General features: G+C 36.0%; 1 protein-coding gene across 1 annotated transcript in view; it reads right to left on the bottom strand.

Moving 5' to 3' along the window:
- Positions 1-16,681, bottom strand: part of LOC135118904 (uncharacterized) — a 109,229-nt gene that overhangs the window by 12,810 nt on the left and 79,738 nt on the right. Inside the window, exon 3 of the mRNA XM_064042031.1 lies at positions 609-698. Coding sequence (XP_063898101.1) covers positions 609-698 — 90 coding nt within the window. The remainder of the gene's footprint in view (positions 1-608; positions 699-16,681) is intronic.

Below are 16,681 nucleotides of genomic sequence, written 5' to 3' on the forward strand. Positions count from 1 at the left end.
TCCAGCTTTGCAGGTAAGTTATATAGGAAGACTTATAATACAGGCGCCCAGGCGGATAGTCGGCTGCGGCGACTGTTCGTTCTTGGGAGATCAGCCAGCTGCATAGAGGATATTATAGTGTACAAGCATTTGCGCAAACACCGGTGTACTCTATCCCTCAACCTCAAAGCCCAATGGAACAGCAACCCGAGAGGAGCAAGCAGAGAGATCAGGTTTAGGACCAACATTTATGGACAGAGATGAAACGCCAGTCCTGAACATTGATGTGCTCATTAATTAATAATCATCAAACTGCATCAAACATACGAGTACTGTTTGACAAACTTTTGATTACTTACTCAAAACCCCAAAATTCTGCAGGTATCGATAACTAAAAAGTGGGGATGGTAAGAGATTTTTTAGGATACCTTTTGTATTTTCCACATTAATTAGGCAACTTTGAACAGTTTTCAGGCACAGAATGACCATGGCCACCAGCTCAGCCATAAAAACATCTTGTGCAACATTCTTCTACTACTTAACCACTAGCTCCTCAAATTAGTCGTTAGTTAGTAGGTAACTACTAGTAAATAAATAACAATAATTTACATACGGGTGAGCATGTATACCTGTGAGCTCTGGATGCCTCTGCTGCTTCAGCCAGCGCTCGTCGTCCGTGTCGATATCGTATTCCGGCGCCTCTTGTTCCTCCCATAGCGCTGTAACAAGTAAAAATATATATTAAATAACAGTAACAAAAATTCTGAAATTTTAAGACGCAAAATTCATAAGTTTAATTTTTTTTTTTATCATATTCGCATTCTAGTAGATGTAGTTACATAAGCAATTACAGTTATGTTTTAAAGTTGCTTACACTTTTAGGGTTATACAGAAAAACAAATTCACAGTCAGCATTTAAATTTTTATCCTGCTGTCAGTATAAAAAAAATCATTTGTCTGGGCGCAGCATCCATCTCCTTCCATACTTCTCTAAATCATAAAATTAGGTCTGTGGTCTTAAAAGAATACTGCAGGCTTTCGATTTCGAGTCCTTAGAAAAAATAAACGTCTCTCTAAACCTATCACACAATTCTAAAATGTTCTGCCAAATAATTGTATAACGTAGTTAAAAATCCAACCTTATTCCGAAAAACCCTTATATAAAACATCGACTAATTTCAAATGAAAAGGTAGGTTATATAAGCTTTATGGATTGTTTGTGTCACGTTTCGTGGAAATGTGCGACCGTTAAATCAGTTACCCTCTTTTTCAGTTAATGAGTTATTGTTTCATTAAAGAATGTATATGTATTGTTAATTTTACGGGATTCAATTAATTACATACCTATTATGCAGTGCTATTTATAATGATCTCCAATTAATTAATGATTTCATATTGGGTGGTAATAATAATAAGCCGTTGCTATTCTCCGAAAACGAAGTAATTCTATCTGCCCATTTCTTGAGAGCTCAACGTTTATTGACCTAATTATATTAAAATTAAGCATTATTATCTATGTAATTTGAATCCCTTTACATAAAAGACGGGGAATTTCTTTGTAATTTATCCTCACATACCAACTTACTAAATTAACATAATATATCTTTGAAAAAATAATGCAGTCGTTCAGAAGTTCCGCATACTACGATAATTAATTTTCATTTAAGCTAACACACAATAAAAACCTCGTACATAATCCCGCAGCCCACCGCACGACCTCTCTGCTCGGCGTCCGCCATCGTTGTGCGAAGGCCGACAGCGTAGAGAGCTCACAGCTGACAGCGCCGGCTAACGTAATCGCATCACCAGACGCGTGCGCAGACTTGACAAACACACACGACGTTTTATATCCGAGGATTTTTGTTAAGATAATATTTTAAATTTTTTAAAATGCGTGCTGTTAATAGTGCCAGAAACAACATCTATGAACGCATGTAGAAACAGGCAATTAGAATTGCCACATTTAATTTAAGTAAAATGATTATGAGTGCCGGCAACATAAATCAGTTTTTTCTAAAAACAACTGTTTACTTTGAAAATTGCGTGGTATAGTTAACAAAACTGAGTAATAAAACTGACGTATATTGTCTATGAACATTGGGCTTAAAAAGAATGTACTAATATGAGTCCCAAAAATATCGATGCCATGAAAAAAAAGTTTATCCTAAAAGACAAAGTATGTCACATAATCATCAACATACCAAACTAAAGCTTATACTTAAAACTATTTCATAACAACAACCATATTATACATTTCCCCTAATCCGGCGGAGCAATTAAGAGTTAATCCTGGGCCGTCAAATAACCTCGTTAAGCGCGTATATAACTAATAACTAGATAGTAGATAACATAAGCTGGGAAAGGGCAACAATAGCTAATTAATGTTCTATACACAGTATTTGTATTCGGCTACTTATTACGTAAAATGGTAGTAAACAGAAATTATGTAACTTTCCTATAGTCTATTTAGTAATCTGTGCATATAATTGGGTTAAAGTATATGTAGGAATTAACACATTTCTGAAGCTATTCTAAAGAATCGTAATCTAATAGGCACCTACTGCTATAAAGCTCTGCTGTTCACTTTAAATGCGCATGACGCCACGCGAACCATGCCAGTTTATTACAAAGGCAAGGGATGAACATCCATTTTTCTTAAAACAACTGTTTGAACCCTGAAACTTGTTTTTTTGTGAATTTGTTTGAAACTTGAACCTAAAAATTTATAGCAAACATTCATTTAAAGAAAACTGATGATTAAGTTGTCGGTGAAGTTGGCCTTATCCCCCATGCATCAAACATTCCCTTAATATTTATTAAAGAAACTATATGAAACAAAAAACAAAGTTAAAAGCATTTAAATTGCCATTGAAAAAAATTACGCTACGTAATTAGGACACAGACAGGTAGACAGGGGCTGAAGTAGTGGCATAGCCAGACTATTCAATAACTAGCGTAAAGGGATTCGGTGCGGTTGGGGCACTCAGATCGGCTTTGGCAAACTATGAAATGCCTATATCAACTGTACCCATATTGGTTTGATGGAAAGCTACGTATATTAGTTATTATGTACAGCCTGGCAAAGAGGAATAGGAATTTAATAACATATTTATGATATCAAAATCCTTGCTATGTAATGTACTATTATAAATGCGAAAGTAGTTCTATGTCTGTCTGGCATTTAAGCCAAAAGTTCTAAACCGAGTTAATTGCCGTTTTGAACACAGAAAGTCTAGAACCAGAAAGAACATAGGTTACTTTCTATACAGATGCAGGATATAAATGCCTTTTGGGCTGCGGATAGATCCGATAGGAATGTATGATTGGACCCTTAAAGAGAGCAGCAAAAACCCACAGCCAGTCTGACAAAATACTATGAACAAGTAAGATGAACCAAAAACATGGATACGACTAAACGTCACGTGTCAGAATTCAAAAAGTGCTCCCCTTTTAAAGAAAAAAACCTTCATAACAATGTAAAAGAAATTCAACTTATTCAGAACATCTAAAGTTTCCGCTTGTTTCCCAAGGTTTTGTTTAAAAACAAATAGAAAGAGAAATTGGGACAAAAACAAGGAAAACGTCATTTTGTAAGGTAAAATGAAATTATTTTTTGTTAACTTTTTAATTTGAGGTGGGAATAGAATTTCGAAATACATTTTCAAATAAAAGTGGACAACTCTTGCTAACAAGTTTTTTAGGACTTCAGCTCTAGAACTTTCATCCCTTTTCGTTTTTACTTTTTAATATTACATCGGGGCCTTTGAACCCAATTTCGAAAATCAAAGGTAACTCCAGTCAAAGTACTCATACATTCAAATAATAAAAAAATATATTATGTTTATAGGCACACTCAAAATTCAATTTACAAGCCATCTCTAATGTTGATTTTACTTCAAACAGTAAATAGGTCAAAAATATAATTTCATTTTCGCCTTGTTTTTCGACGGAGACCGAAAATGTTTCATGTTTTTGTTTAATTTTAATTATATTTAAGCAACATCGAAAGACTTTCAATTAACGACCAATCTACGCAGTCTTTACATTTCAAATTAATTTTACCACGAAAAATTAATAACAAAAAATATTCGAAGACAACAAATCTTAAGACAAAAATATCTTCGGACAATTTACTACGCGTGCGTTCGTCGTTATCACCCAGACAGACATACAATAGTTTACTTACACGCACACATTTGCAGAGCAACACACACAGACTCAAAGCGGTTTTGCTCTGTTCCTTAGTAATTCATCTAGCGCTAGCAATTGCTTTTATTGTAAAGACTATTTTGTCAGTCTCAAGTATTCCGCAAGGTTGTGAACGCTGATTCTTTGCGAAAAGTGATTTATTGAAGTTTAATAGACGGACAGGTTTTTTGGAGATTTCAATAGCAACAGGTAAAATTGTCCTTTACTTGCCGGGGCTGCGGGATTGATTGAAAGAGTTACCGCGACCCTGATACACAAAGGGCTTAAGAAGGAACATGGTAGGTTTTAATCAGTAAGAGTCGGACAGTCACGCTGCACCCACAGCGGTAGGGGTCATTTGATAATTTCACAATCCTTTACGGAGTACAAAACATACAAGACCACATTCGCTATACATAAACTAAACATATAGAACCTGTTACTAGGACACAATCCAAAGGAAAAAACCATGACGTAAGCTGAAATAATCTTCATAACGTACATAGATGTTACTGTAAGACGGTAGATTATAATCAGTTGTTGCTACAGCGAAGTCCTATGACCTATGATGATGATGACTCTTTAAAGAAGAATATGCAAATTAGGATCCCGTCCAGCAATGCGGTTTTGGTAAAAGTACACCCTCAGGCTGTCATTGAACATCCTTGGCAGTCGTTACGGGTAGTCAGAAGCCAGTAAGTCTGACGCCAGTCTAACCAAGGGGTATCGGGTTGCCCGGGTAACTGGGTTGAGGAGGTCAGATAGGCAATCGCTTCTTGTAAAGCACTGGTACTCAGCTGAATCCGGTTAGACTGGAAGCCAAAAACAACATAGTTGTGAAAAAATGGATGGATGATGACACCTTCAGACACCATTCCCATACTTGATAACCTTTTCAGGTTTGAAAATCAAATTAAAGAGCAAAGCAACAATGTATGGATTGTGCTAAAGAGGAGTAGCCAATTGGACTGCACACTGAGATAATTTCAAACAGAATCATATAAAAGCCAAGGATATTTTAATATAAATCATTTTAACGGTACATAATGCAAATCAGATACATAAACGTTGTTGCTAAGTCGTTCAGTCATAAAAATACGACAAGAATGAGTCATTGAAGATTTTCTCGGTAACACTAATGATAATGAGCTCGTAAAATCGATCCGATATGGACGGGATGAGATTTAAATGACTGTTCTGCCCACATAATATCTATGTGGTTAGTACGAGAGGCCAGAGAAAGATCTTCATAGTTTTATGATTATTTTTCCAGATTAATAAAGCCCTATTTTTGGAATATCATCAGTAACCACATGGGGCTAAAATGGGGCATGGGAAAATGATGAGACAAATAAGTAGGTATTCCAGGGTTAATGCAAAAAGCCTTAATTACCCTAAGGACACTTTGGCATAAACATAGTCATTATACATACTTAATGTACAAAAAATACGTAGGATCTTATTTTAGAACTTATTTTAATCCTCTTTGTGAAAGATCACAAAGAGAGATCACTAATCGAAATCGAAACCTTACGAGCTGCTCGCAATTAATTTATGAAAGAACCACCTACGTCAGGAAAAACTATTAGGGATGGCTGTGAATAAAACTTACCTAAATAAGTTCCACCATTTAACTATAACGATAACCGAACCATTTTTAGTTGTCAAATCACCGATTTGACCAATGGCCGGCAAGTACACGGCTGGTTATGGTTTGGTTATCGTTATAGTTAAATAGTGCAACTCACCCTTTATTCCACAAAAAAGGTATCATTCTTGGTTATATAATTGCTTACCATCAGGTGTGATAGTTGCAAAAAAACACCAAAAAAAAACGGCACACGCCAAAACAATTATGCAAATCAAACTATTCCCGTTGTAACCCGAGATTCGATTAAACCCAGCATATGAAACATCAAAACATTTACATACGCATCAGGTTTGAGTAACCACCCATATAAATTTTAAACAGGTAACAAAACAAGGGTTGAAATAACCCCTTCACTAATAAATAACGCTCAATCGGCAGGAACAATAGCCCAAAAAAAAAAAAGAAACAAGTGCGAGTCGGATTCGCGCACGAAGGGATCCGTACCAGAGCAAAAATGAGCAAAATATCACTTTTGTTGTATGGGAACCCCCAAAATGTTTATTTAGTACTAGTTTTCGGTATTTGTTGTTATAGCAGCAACAGAAATACATCATCTGTGAAAATTTCAGCTCTCTAACTAATACGGTTCATGAGATACAGCCTGATGACAGACAAACGGACGGACAGAGGAGCGAAAACAATAGGGTCCCGTTTTACCATTTGGGTACGGAACCCTACAAAAACTGCAACAAAAAGGGTTCCGTACATCGGGTTTTAGGTATCAATTTCAATATCCGGGGGGTGCTATGACGACCTTATTCAAAAATGAATTCTATTTGTTAGAGTTTAAGTTTATTATTGATTGTGTGATAAAATTATGAGTGGGTGGTCAGACAAAACAGATGGCTGTGTTGTGAAATGGCTTCCATAAACGAAGGTACATCGTTCATGGCAAAGGATTTGAGGCAATAGTACTCCTACATAGAGCTAACGTTATGCAAACAAAACACTTCTGGTCTGGGAGAGGCACTTCGGGCTTCAGTAAAGCCGTTTCAAAAGGCTTTAGCAGAAAATTGAACTCAAATTATGTACAATATGTACATACTATATTGTATTTTGTGATAATAATAATAATCTACCTGCCGCGGTACATCCATACCTTCATCCAAATCCATTTTGGATACTCCAAAAACAAAATCTGGAAATTTGGACAGCCATTTTTAACAAGACATATCAAGCATATGCTTAACCATTACTATGGACATTATAAAGGGAATTGGACCAAAAATTTTGAATCACTAGTCATAGGTTTCCAACAGAGAAATAATTTTTCAAATTGGTTCAGTAATTTTGGAGCCTTTAGGATACAAACAAACAAAAAATATTTCCACTATTTTTAAAGTCAGATAAACTGGGCAACCGTTTAACCTTTTCCTATTAGAATTAGCCAAGGCCTTCGCATACGAAACAAAATATACTACGTGGAGTTTATTGACCCCCAAAACGTTGCAAATAGACGACCTTCCCATCCCCTTTGAGAGTTCAAAGAGATATTCGGATGCGAGGGACGATATTAGCTCGCATGGGGGTGCAAATTATATCGGACTGTTTTCCTTATTAAGGACTGTATATTATGACAAATGTTTATCAGGAAACTAATTTTAGTAATGAGTTTTATGACAGAAACATGATACATTATGTTGTCAGTGAACCAACTGCTTAGTCTTTTCCCAACTAAGTTGGAGTCGGCTTCCAGTCTAACCCGTTGCAGCTGTGTTTTACATGGAGCGTCTGCTGATCCGATAATCTTTCTTATGACTGGTTGACAGACTTTTAAGTACTGACTACTCGTTACGACTGCTAAGGACGTTTTAAATAACAGTTAGCCATCCCCTTCCGAAACAGGGAGAACGAAATTGGGAACAACACACAAAATTGGGATACAAAAACAGTCAAAGACTGACCTAGAGTCAACTTGGTTAACTTTGAATAGGGCTGCCATCCGTCCGGGTTTCCCCGGATTTGTCCTCGTTTGGAGGCCGTCCGGGGGCCGTCCGGGCGGGGTTTCAAGAAGTGTCCGGGGAAAACCCGGACACTTTTCATGTAAGGAAGCACCTCATTGAATTTAAGTATATTTTATTTTATTACGTAGGAACAGCAAACAGCCAGAATATACAATATACAGCAGAAATAAAAACATGCATAATTAAAATTAACAATATTCTAGCCCACATATGTTAATAGTAAATGGATTACAAATTAGGTAATATTTTGTTTAAAAAAATCGTGCTCGTTCGGGGTAAAAATGTGATTTACGCCAAATGTCCGGGTTTTTTTAAATGTTTGTCCGGGTTTGGCGAAATTCGAGATGGCAGCCCTAACTTTGAATGGCCTCTGCGCTGTAGGTACCACATAAATACAATGCGTGAACTAAATTATACGTTTTAATATAAAACGGGATAAAGCACATATATTCTGATATGTGATAACGTAATAATGTGGTGTGAAGTCGTAATTTCCCTCGGGCAGCGTGGGTAGGGTCCACGGCGTAATATAATATCGTAATATTGCCATATCATAGCGTTTTCGATAAAGCATTCGGAGATAAGACCGAATATCGGGTTATTAAAGGAGTATAGCTCAATGTTACGGTTATAGGTACTGACATAATATAATGTTTATCTGTTTCCCACGTCCTTAGGGACTGGCAGCAAAGGCTTGCAACTTAAAAAGCATCATTTGAGGGTATCAAATAAGTCTGCCATTCAGGGCGACCTATATTTGAGCAATGTTTAGCCTGAGAATTTTCATTGCACTAAAGAGTATTTTTAGATATGAAACGCTTCTGATTTTGTGGCCACAAAGATTATCCCCCACAGCATCCTCATTAACAACTCCTATCTTCCCTTAATCAGTCACATACGTGTTTCAAAGCCAGGAACATGTACTCCCGCTAAATCAATTCTAGACACAAACACATAAATTAGCTCAACCTCTAAACATACATACGTCTAGGTATAGACTACACAACAACATGGATACGCCAATCAATTAAACTTTCATATTACATTCGATTCGACCTTGTCGCGTCAAACCGAGTGCTGTAAATTGATGTCAAACGGCACGTCAAAGTGGTGTCAAATCAAATACTGTTGGAAACATTGGGGCTTACGATCTCGATTGATTTATGGTTCGTTTCATCTGGACCTATTCTATCTTCTTTTTATCGAGTGAGCTGCAGGTTTTTAACCTAACAAGCCCTAGTGTCAGTTTTTTCGAATTCAACTGACATCGTTTGACGTGAAATTCACCAATTTACCTATTCTATGATGAGCAGAAAAAGTTGCGATATAAACTACACTAACCCGCTATAGGATAATGCTTCTCTAAATGAGTCTATAGGAGATCGAAACAATTTCTTAACTAGGTGAAAGAAATGTGATCATCTGTCAATAGCTTTCCAAGGAGGAAACAACTTAGATTTGAGACTGCTTATTAAGAGCATCAGCTGTATAGAAAATAATATGTAGTTTGTCATTATGAGTTAACCAACACGACAGATAGATAGACTTTAATACTATTCAATCCGACTCAATTATTACTTTCTTTGAAATTAAACTAAACGGAGTAAGCTTAAGGACATTTAAAACTTGCATATTCCAACCTTTAAAAACATCAGCTCATTCGAAAAATATTAATCCAGTCCACCAATTCGCAAGCAAGCAATTTGAAGACAGATCGGTGTCAAATCTATCAGGAGTACACTCGAATGGAAGACCCACTTGACCCATATCTAGTTGTTTGGCTATTTGCTATAGTCAAACTGTTAAGTTTCGATGAAGCCGTTGAAACAATAGTGTATTTGTTTAGTTTGGGGATCGACTGTTCCTGTTTACGTATTAAGTTTGAGAGGAGATAGAAAGATTTAAAATATTCGCCATTAAAGTATCGACAGATTGAGACTTCGTCGTGATAGATAAATTGTAGGACGAGAAGGAGGTGAACCAATTCAAAATCAAATCAATTTTAAATATCATACACGTGAAAGTATGTTTAGTGGATGTGTTTGTTACACTTTCACACAAAACTACTGATTTATTTTTGAGAATACCATCGTTATATTGCATAACATCCGAGTGATACATAGGTAGGCTACTTTTTATGGATGTGCAAGAAATGGTCTCCTCAGGATGTGGGTGAAACCGCAGACAGTAGCTGTTATGAAATATTACAAAGGCATAGAAATACAATTGAATACCTACAAACATTCGTTTTATTCATAGAACTTAGAAAAAGGAATACAACACAATACAACATCACTGTTCATAGCTCTTGGAGTAGAAATCCCACAAGAGCGATTTCTATTTATTAATGGAAATGGAATATATCGATTGCTTTGCGGTTTCGGCTATCCGATACGTCTGCGTATCTGGCAGATTGTTCATGCTGGTTCGTTGCTTTTACTTGTCAGTTCAATATTTGAATTTACCATTATTTTCATACTACTGAATTCGATTTTACGTGTTCATGATGAAACCGCTGAAACGACTCAGATGAAATCTGAGATAGAGGTAGGTGGAGTACTTTCCAAGGGTATTGTATAAAATTCCCGAAAACAGGGAGTAGAGTATAACACAATTTCCCTTAAGTTATGTTTCGCGCAACCGGATAAAATGTCGTCTATAGCCGTCCATGACAAACGGGCTACATAACACTGAAAGTTTTCAATCGGATATCATACCAATATTTTCTAAGATTAGTTCCTTGACACAAACAAACTAATCAGAATCATAATATTAGTACCTAAAGATATTTTGACGTATGAAGTAAACACGTGGCTAGAATATCAATCGTCGTAGCTTCAATGAATAGGTGCAATAAATACACGTAGGTGCCACGAGTCGGGTTGCCAACGTGATTAACTGGTGAAGCTGGCTGATACTGCCAACTATGACTAACGGTTTAGTTTAAGAACATCAGTTATAGTTATTTGATCGTTAGGATTACTAATAGGTAAATAAATGGTAACATACCGAGATCTGCTTCAAATCGCATCCCTGATAATAACATCGTACCTACTTATTTTCCTTTTTTTCCATTTTCTATAAAACATGGTACATGTTAACAGAAAATCATCATCATCTTCCTGCCCTGTTCCCAAGTCATTTACGGTCGGCGCAACATGTCTTTTTCTTCCATTCCTCTCTGTCAGACGTCATACTTACATCCACTCCCTTCTGCTTCATGTCCTCTTTCAGGCAATCAATCCATCTTTTCCTCGGTCTACCTCTGCCTCTCCATCCTTCCACATTCATACTTAGCACACTCTTTGTAGCATGCGTATATGTTAACAGAAAATATGATTCCATATATTCCAGCAATAAACAAATGAAAGTGCTTTTAGTAAATTTATGAAATGTGTCCGATACAAATTAATTCCACAGATTTCCGAGAAATTTTAGGAAATAATATTAATTTACTAGGAACTCGGTAAAAGCATACAAAATACACATGAGCTCTAACAAAATAAAAACATTAATTATATGAGAGTCTGTGTTTGTTTTACGAACGTTAGCTAAATAAATATACCGTGTCTCCGGCAATATTTCAGGGTAAACGTTTGTTTTATGCCCGTAAATAATTTTGTATTGTACAAAGTTGTGTGTAAAGGGATGCTTAGGTTTATATTTACATACTAGCTAGAGAGAACTATATTCTCCCTAGTAGAATGTGGTCTTCCTCGATAAACGTGCTATGTAATACTGAAATATTATTTCAAATCGGACCAGTAGTTCCTGAGCTTAACGCGTTCAAGCAAACTTTTCAGCTTGACAATAAGTACCTACTAGTATAAAATTTCGCAGAAGCTCCCTACATTTACGACGCATATACAAAAATGTAGCCAAAAACTAAAACTTAAAAGCCGAAAATACAAATATGGCTGTGACTGGTGCTTTTAGAAAATGGTTCACAAGAAACTGACCCAAATACCTGTACGTGTAGGTAGACAGATAACTAACACGAACTAAAACCTCGTCGGAAAAATCGGTAGAAAAACCAGCTAAAGCTTAGATTTTCTAGCGACTCCTAGTCACCTGTAGGTATATGTGATAGGGAGTTTATAAAATCTGTGCCGTGATAGGAGCAGAAGTTACTACTATGACTACAAGAGGACAAGGATCCCGTTTTTTATCTTCACACCTAATTTAGCAACGACTGCACACTTCTGTCCTTAAAAATTACGTAAGTAACTTCCGTGAATTTTAAGCGCGATACGCGATTACCACTTCATTAGTAAGTTTATCTTAAGTCAATTACGTAAGCAAAACTTACAAGAGCAAGGCCGGCCTCAAAAGAAACACATCTAAATTACCAGAATCCCTGTCTATCTTTATATTCAAATCTATCAAACACTGCCAATACAATGCTGGTCACACTACGCGACTTGGAAAACAAGACACGCCTTACAATTTTCATATTAAAAAGCCAGACAATGGGTATATAAATATAATAAATTGAATTTAATTACACACAGGGCACCCTTTGTGTTCGATATTGAAAAATAAACTTGTAGGGAGTCCGCAGGCAGTCTGCTGGGAGTTTATAGGGGGAGAGCGAGGCTCTATGATTTAATTAAGAGTTTTCAAAGAGAGTATGGAATTGTTTTTTACCTTTTGATGTGACAACCATTTTTATGTTAGACATAGAAGTTATTTATATATTGGTAAGTTAAGTACATATATGTAATTCCTAGCTGTTCGAGCTACCTTGATAAAAATTTCGTTCAAACGGTTCAATAGTTTTGGCGTGAAAGCCTGACAAACGAAGTTACTTTCGCATGTATAATATTAGTAAGTTACCTTTATGTATACTGTCTATTCTATACATAAGAAAACCTTTTCCATAATATTAATTAATATTGTAAATGATTATTGAGTACAAAACTTCTGCACTTAAAATAACATGATTAATATATATAGTTGTTGACCTAAATGAAACATTACTTAAAAGTAAAGAAATAAAAAGCTTATCATGTCGTAGCGATTAAAACGAGCAAAAACAAGTAAATAAAGAAAAAGTGCTTCAGTGACAAAAAACTTGATCCTCAAGTCAGATAGAGCTATTCAATTTTCCGTCAGGAAATTGTGAATAGCTGAGCAAAGATTTATATTAAAAACTTCAAGTGACTAGGACTTCCTACTCAATTTGAGCTGATAACAAGAAAGGACACGACTTAATAAATGATCTCACTCATCTAAGAACTAAATAAAGTGACATAATACCTAAGAAAATTTTTCCTTTAGTTGATTGTCCATGTATAAGATAAATACTCTTACACTACTCTGAACCCTTCAGTATCTCCGGGTGTGTATCAAAAGCTATGAGCATAATTTGTCCAGATACTGTGATTAGTTTCCACGGGATGCGGGCTAAACCGCGAGACACCTTAAGCTTATAAATAGAACATACATACACTACTCAAAACATACTCTACAAACATGAAAATTTTCTAAACCAAATTTCCTCTACACTTCAGTAATAAGGTTGAAAACAGGAGAAAACTTGTCGACCATTCATTTTCATAGAGCACACAGTTGGTAAAAATGTACTCAACTAATTATGTACCTTAGTACGTCGAAAAAGTGACCTAAATAAAAAAGAACTTTGAAAAGGCTTGTATGTATAAATGAGTAAGGGCTATTTAAAATTAACATATGTATATTATTTATGTACGGTACGCTCGTTAACTGAATACTCGACGAGATTCCGACGATGCAGAATGCTGGCTGATGACTAATGGAAGCCGCGAAATGTATAAAAAATAGTGGGAATGTGTGTGCAGGTGTAGAAATGACGGGTTCCGTATTTAAAAGTGGACGTGAAGTTTTACACATTTCAAGAAAGGAGACCTAAAGTTACCAAAAGGCTCACTGAAGGCTACAAAACTACTTAACCAATTTGAAAAATCCTTTAATTGTTGAAAATTGGCTATATTTTGTACAGGTATGTGATGAAGTGTCACCTGAACGCGGGTGTAACTCTGCGAGTAATCGCTATGTTCGACATTCAGTGTAATTAAAACCACACAAATTATAGTATACTAGACGTTTTCCCGCGATTTCACCCGCGCCCCGTGGGAACTACTGCCCAAACCAGGAAAAATATAGCCTTCATTACCCGGGAAGAGTGTATAGCTTTCCAAGAGTCACTTTTTGAAATCAGTTCAGTAGCTTCTGAGCATTTAGGGTAAAAATAAAAATCATCTTTATTATTTCAGTATGGCAATGCGAGTGTTAAAAGCGACTTCCTCATTTCTCTACAGAACCCTAACTAACCCATATAAAATACGTGCGGTTTCCACAGCACTGCTAGTGGTTGTAAAAACTTGATGTCTTCAGTTCTATCTTTATCTTTATTGCAATGTTACGTAGAGGTTAACAACCGGTCACTATTGTCCGATGCTTTATCGATAGTTGATGTAGGCTACGTTATTTAGTTAATCGATTGTACAGCCTTGGCCTTTTGTCGTTTCAGGGTTAGCAGTCCTGTTCTAATTGAGGTGAAAGAGGTCAAGCTTTTTAGATTACCTTCCTACTTTTAACTATAGTACGTATTTCCTGACTGTCTGAATAGGCAGATAATGACATATTTCCTGTCTGAGATTTAAGTTCACCATTTTGCCCACATGCTGTGTTTCAAGTTTTTCAAACGCAAAATTCATCTCAATCTATTCTCAAGCAAAAATGTCATCATCCTAATCCCATATTTTATTTGGGGTCGTTGTAGCGTGTCATTTTCTTCCATACTTCTCCGCGTCTGCCATGATCTCATTCACCGTGAAGGAGTTACAAACTACTTTGTAATCAATATGCATATTAGTTTACAATACAGGATAATATATTATTATCCAATATCCACATAGCCAAAGTTAGATGCTCTGCTATTCTCCCGAGGGAGTTTGAACTATGTTTGGAACCATTGCCTGTGAATACCAACAATCTGTATTTCATAGCCCATGGGAGTATTATTCTATGGCACAATCAACTGTGTTTGCAAGCCAGCATAGGTGGATATTCAGGTTACATAATATGAATGTAGAACTTGGGAATATACCTGGAAATGCTTGATTATTAAGAGACATATTCAGAAGACTGCATTTGAACAAATAAACACGACCGGAGAGAGATCAGGCGCAGGACCGACATGAGTACCTACGAGCTCTCCGATGCACGGGTGTATCAATCACCAACCTCCTTGGCTGCTTTGTGGAAGTTTCCAAAGCGATTTCAGCCTGTCCTAGGTACTGTACCCGAGACCAAAATGTACAAAAGTCGCACTTAGCGACTACTAGACCAACGATGCCACATCTCATCACTCATTTAACAAATTTCAAAACACGTAGGTACAAAAATAAATCTCAATAGTTTTTATTTTACTACTCAGTACACTGCTAGACTGTAGTAGTTCAATGCAAACTTCTTCGCGCTAATGAAAACTATAGAGCAGGTAATGTATGAAAGTTTCCGCGACTGGTTTCCGAACTTCATACCTACCAGCGTTTATGAGAACGTTAATGTTAAGAGTTTGTTAACATTTAAAGTTGTTTATTGAATTTATGATTGCTTTTAAGTTTAAGACCCAGTTGGACTACATAATAACGATAACCAGAATTCTTTGATAACTGAAAATGTTCGGTCAACTATAAAGTTGAATGGTATCATTTTAAATGGTATCAACTCATCGTAAGCTTCGGTCGCGTGTTTCGAGTTTTTTGTTTTTAAGTTGTGGATCCTTGTTCCAGAGCAAATTACACCTTATATATTATTTTTTTTAGCCCATAATGTCCCACTGCTGGGCAAAGGCCTCCCCATTTTGCTTCCACACTTCTCGATCTTTCAACCTTATAACATTCTTTTGTTTACGTAGAACAGATGACTTAGTATATCTTGGTATACAAACATTAAGCATATCACAAACACACATACATACATTAGACTTGTATTTACTGTACATAGTATATGCTTAGTCACTATCAAGTCTGGTATGACTAATCTATTGAGGAGATCAGACAAGGGAGAATCAATGAAGTGTAACCGAGTTGATATGGTATCACGTACATAGTTAAACATGTTTTAACAATACATTACATTTTGCCGTCATCAAGTTTCATCTCCAAAACTAATCTCTAAATTAAATGTATCTAGAAACCGAAAATTCGTAAATTTTGGAAAGCTTACAAAATTGAGCATAATTGCAATAAGACTTTCCGTTATAATTACTACCAATTAAGGTATAATTAAGAAGACTAGCTATTGTCACAATTCTTGAAAGTCGCTATTGATTACCTACGTGAAGGATAAACGGCTATATTGCAAAACCAATTATTATTAATTAACTAAATATTGTGCACCAAACACAGAGATTTTTTTGTAAAATAAACTGGACAAATAATATAGAATGGTCCGAATGGTCCTTTCTTTTAATTCATAACGAGAAAGTACACATGTAGGTAACACAACACTATGGCAATTTTTCTGAAATTGTTGAAAAGATAACGAAGCCATGGAACACAAGATTCCAAAAGACAAAACAGTGGGCAAAAAGCCTTGTATATCTGTTCTACCTAGCTTCAAGCATTATGTACAACACACATACATAAAAGTACGATTAAAATCACCCAGTTTAAAACCTATACATAGGTATACCTGTACACATATGTCATGTGCACAAAAAAGCTTTTAACCAGAGCATTCAACGTGAACAGTTGACGACCTGCCCTTTGGGCGCGTCCGGATTAAATATAGCTACAGATATTTTATACAGCATTTACGTTACAAAGCCAAAATCGAATTAAAATGAGTTTTCCGTGGTGAAAAAAATGGAAATGTTATGTTTTGAATCCCAATAGTACCTATGTGAATT

The sequence above is a fragment of the Helicoverpa armigera genome, chromosome 27, assembly GCF_030705265.1.
Source record: "Helicoverpa armigera isolate CAAS_96S chromosome 27, ASM3070526v1, whole genome shotgun sequence".
Lineage (NCBI taxonomy): Eukaryota > Metazoa > Arthropoda > Insecta > Lepidoptera > Noctuidae > Helicoverpa > Helicoverpa armigera.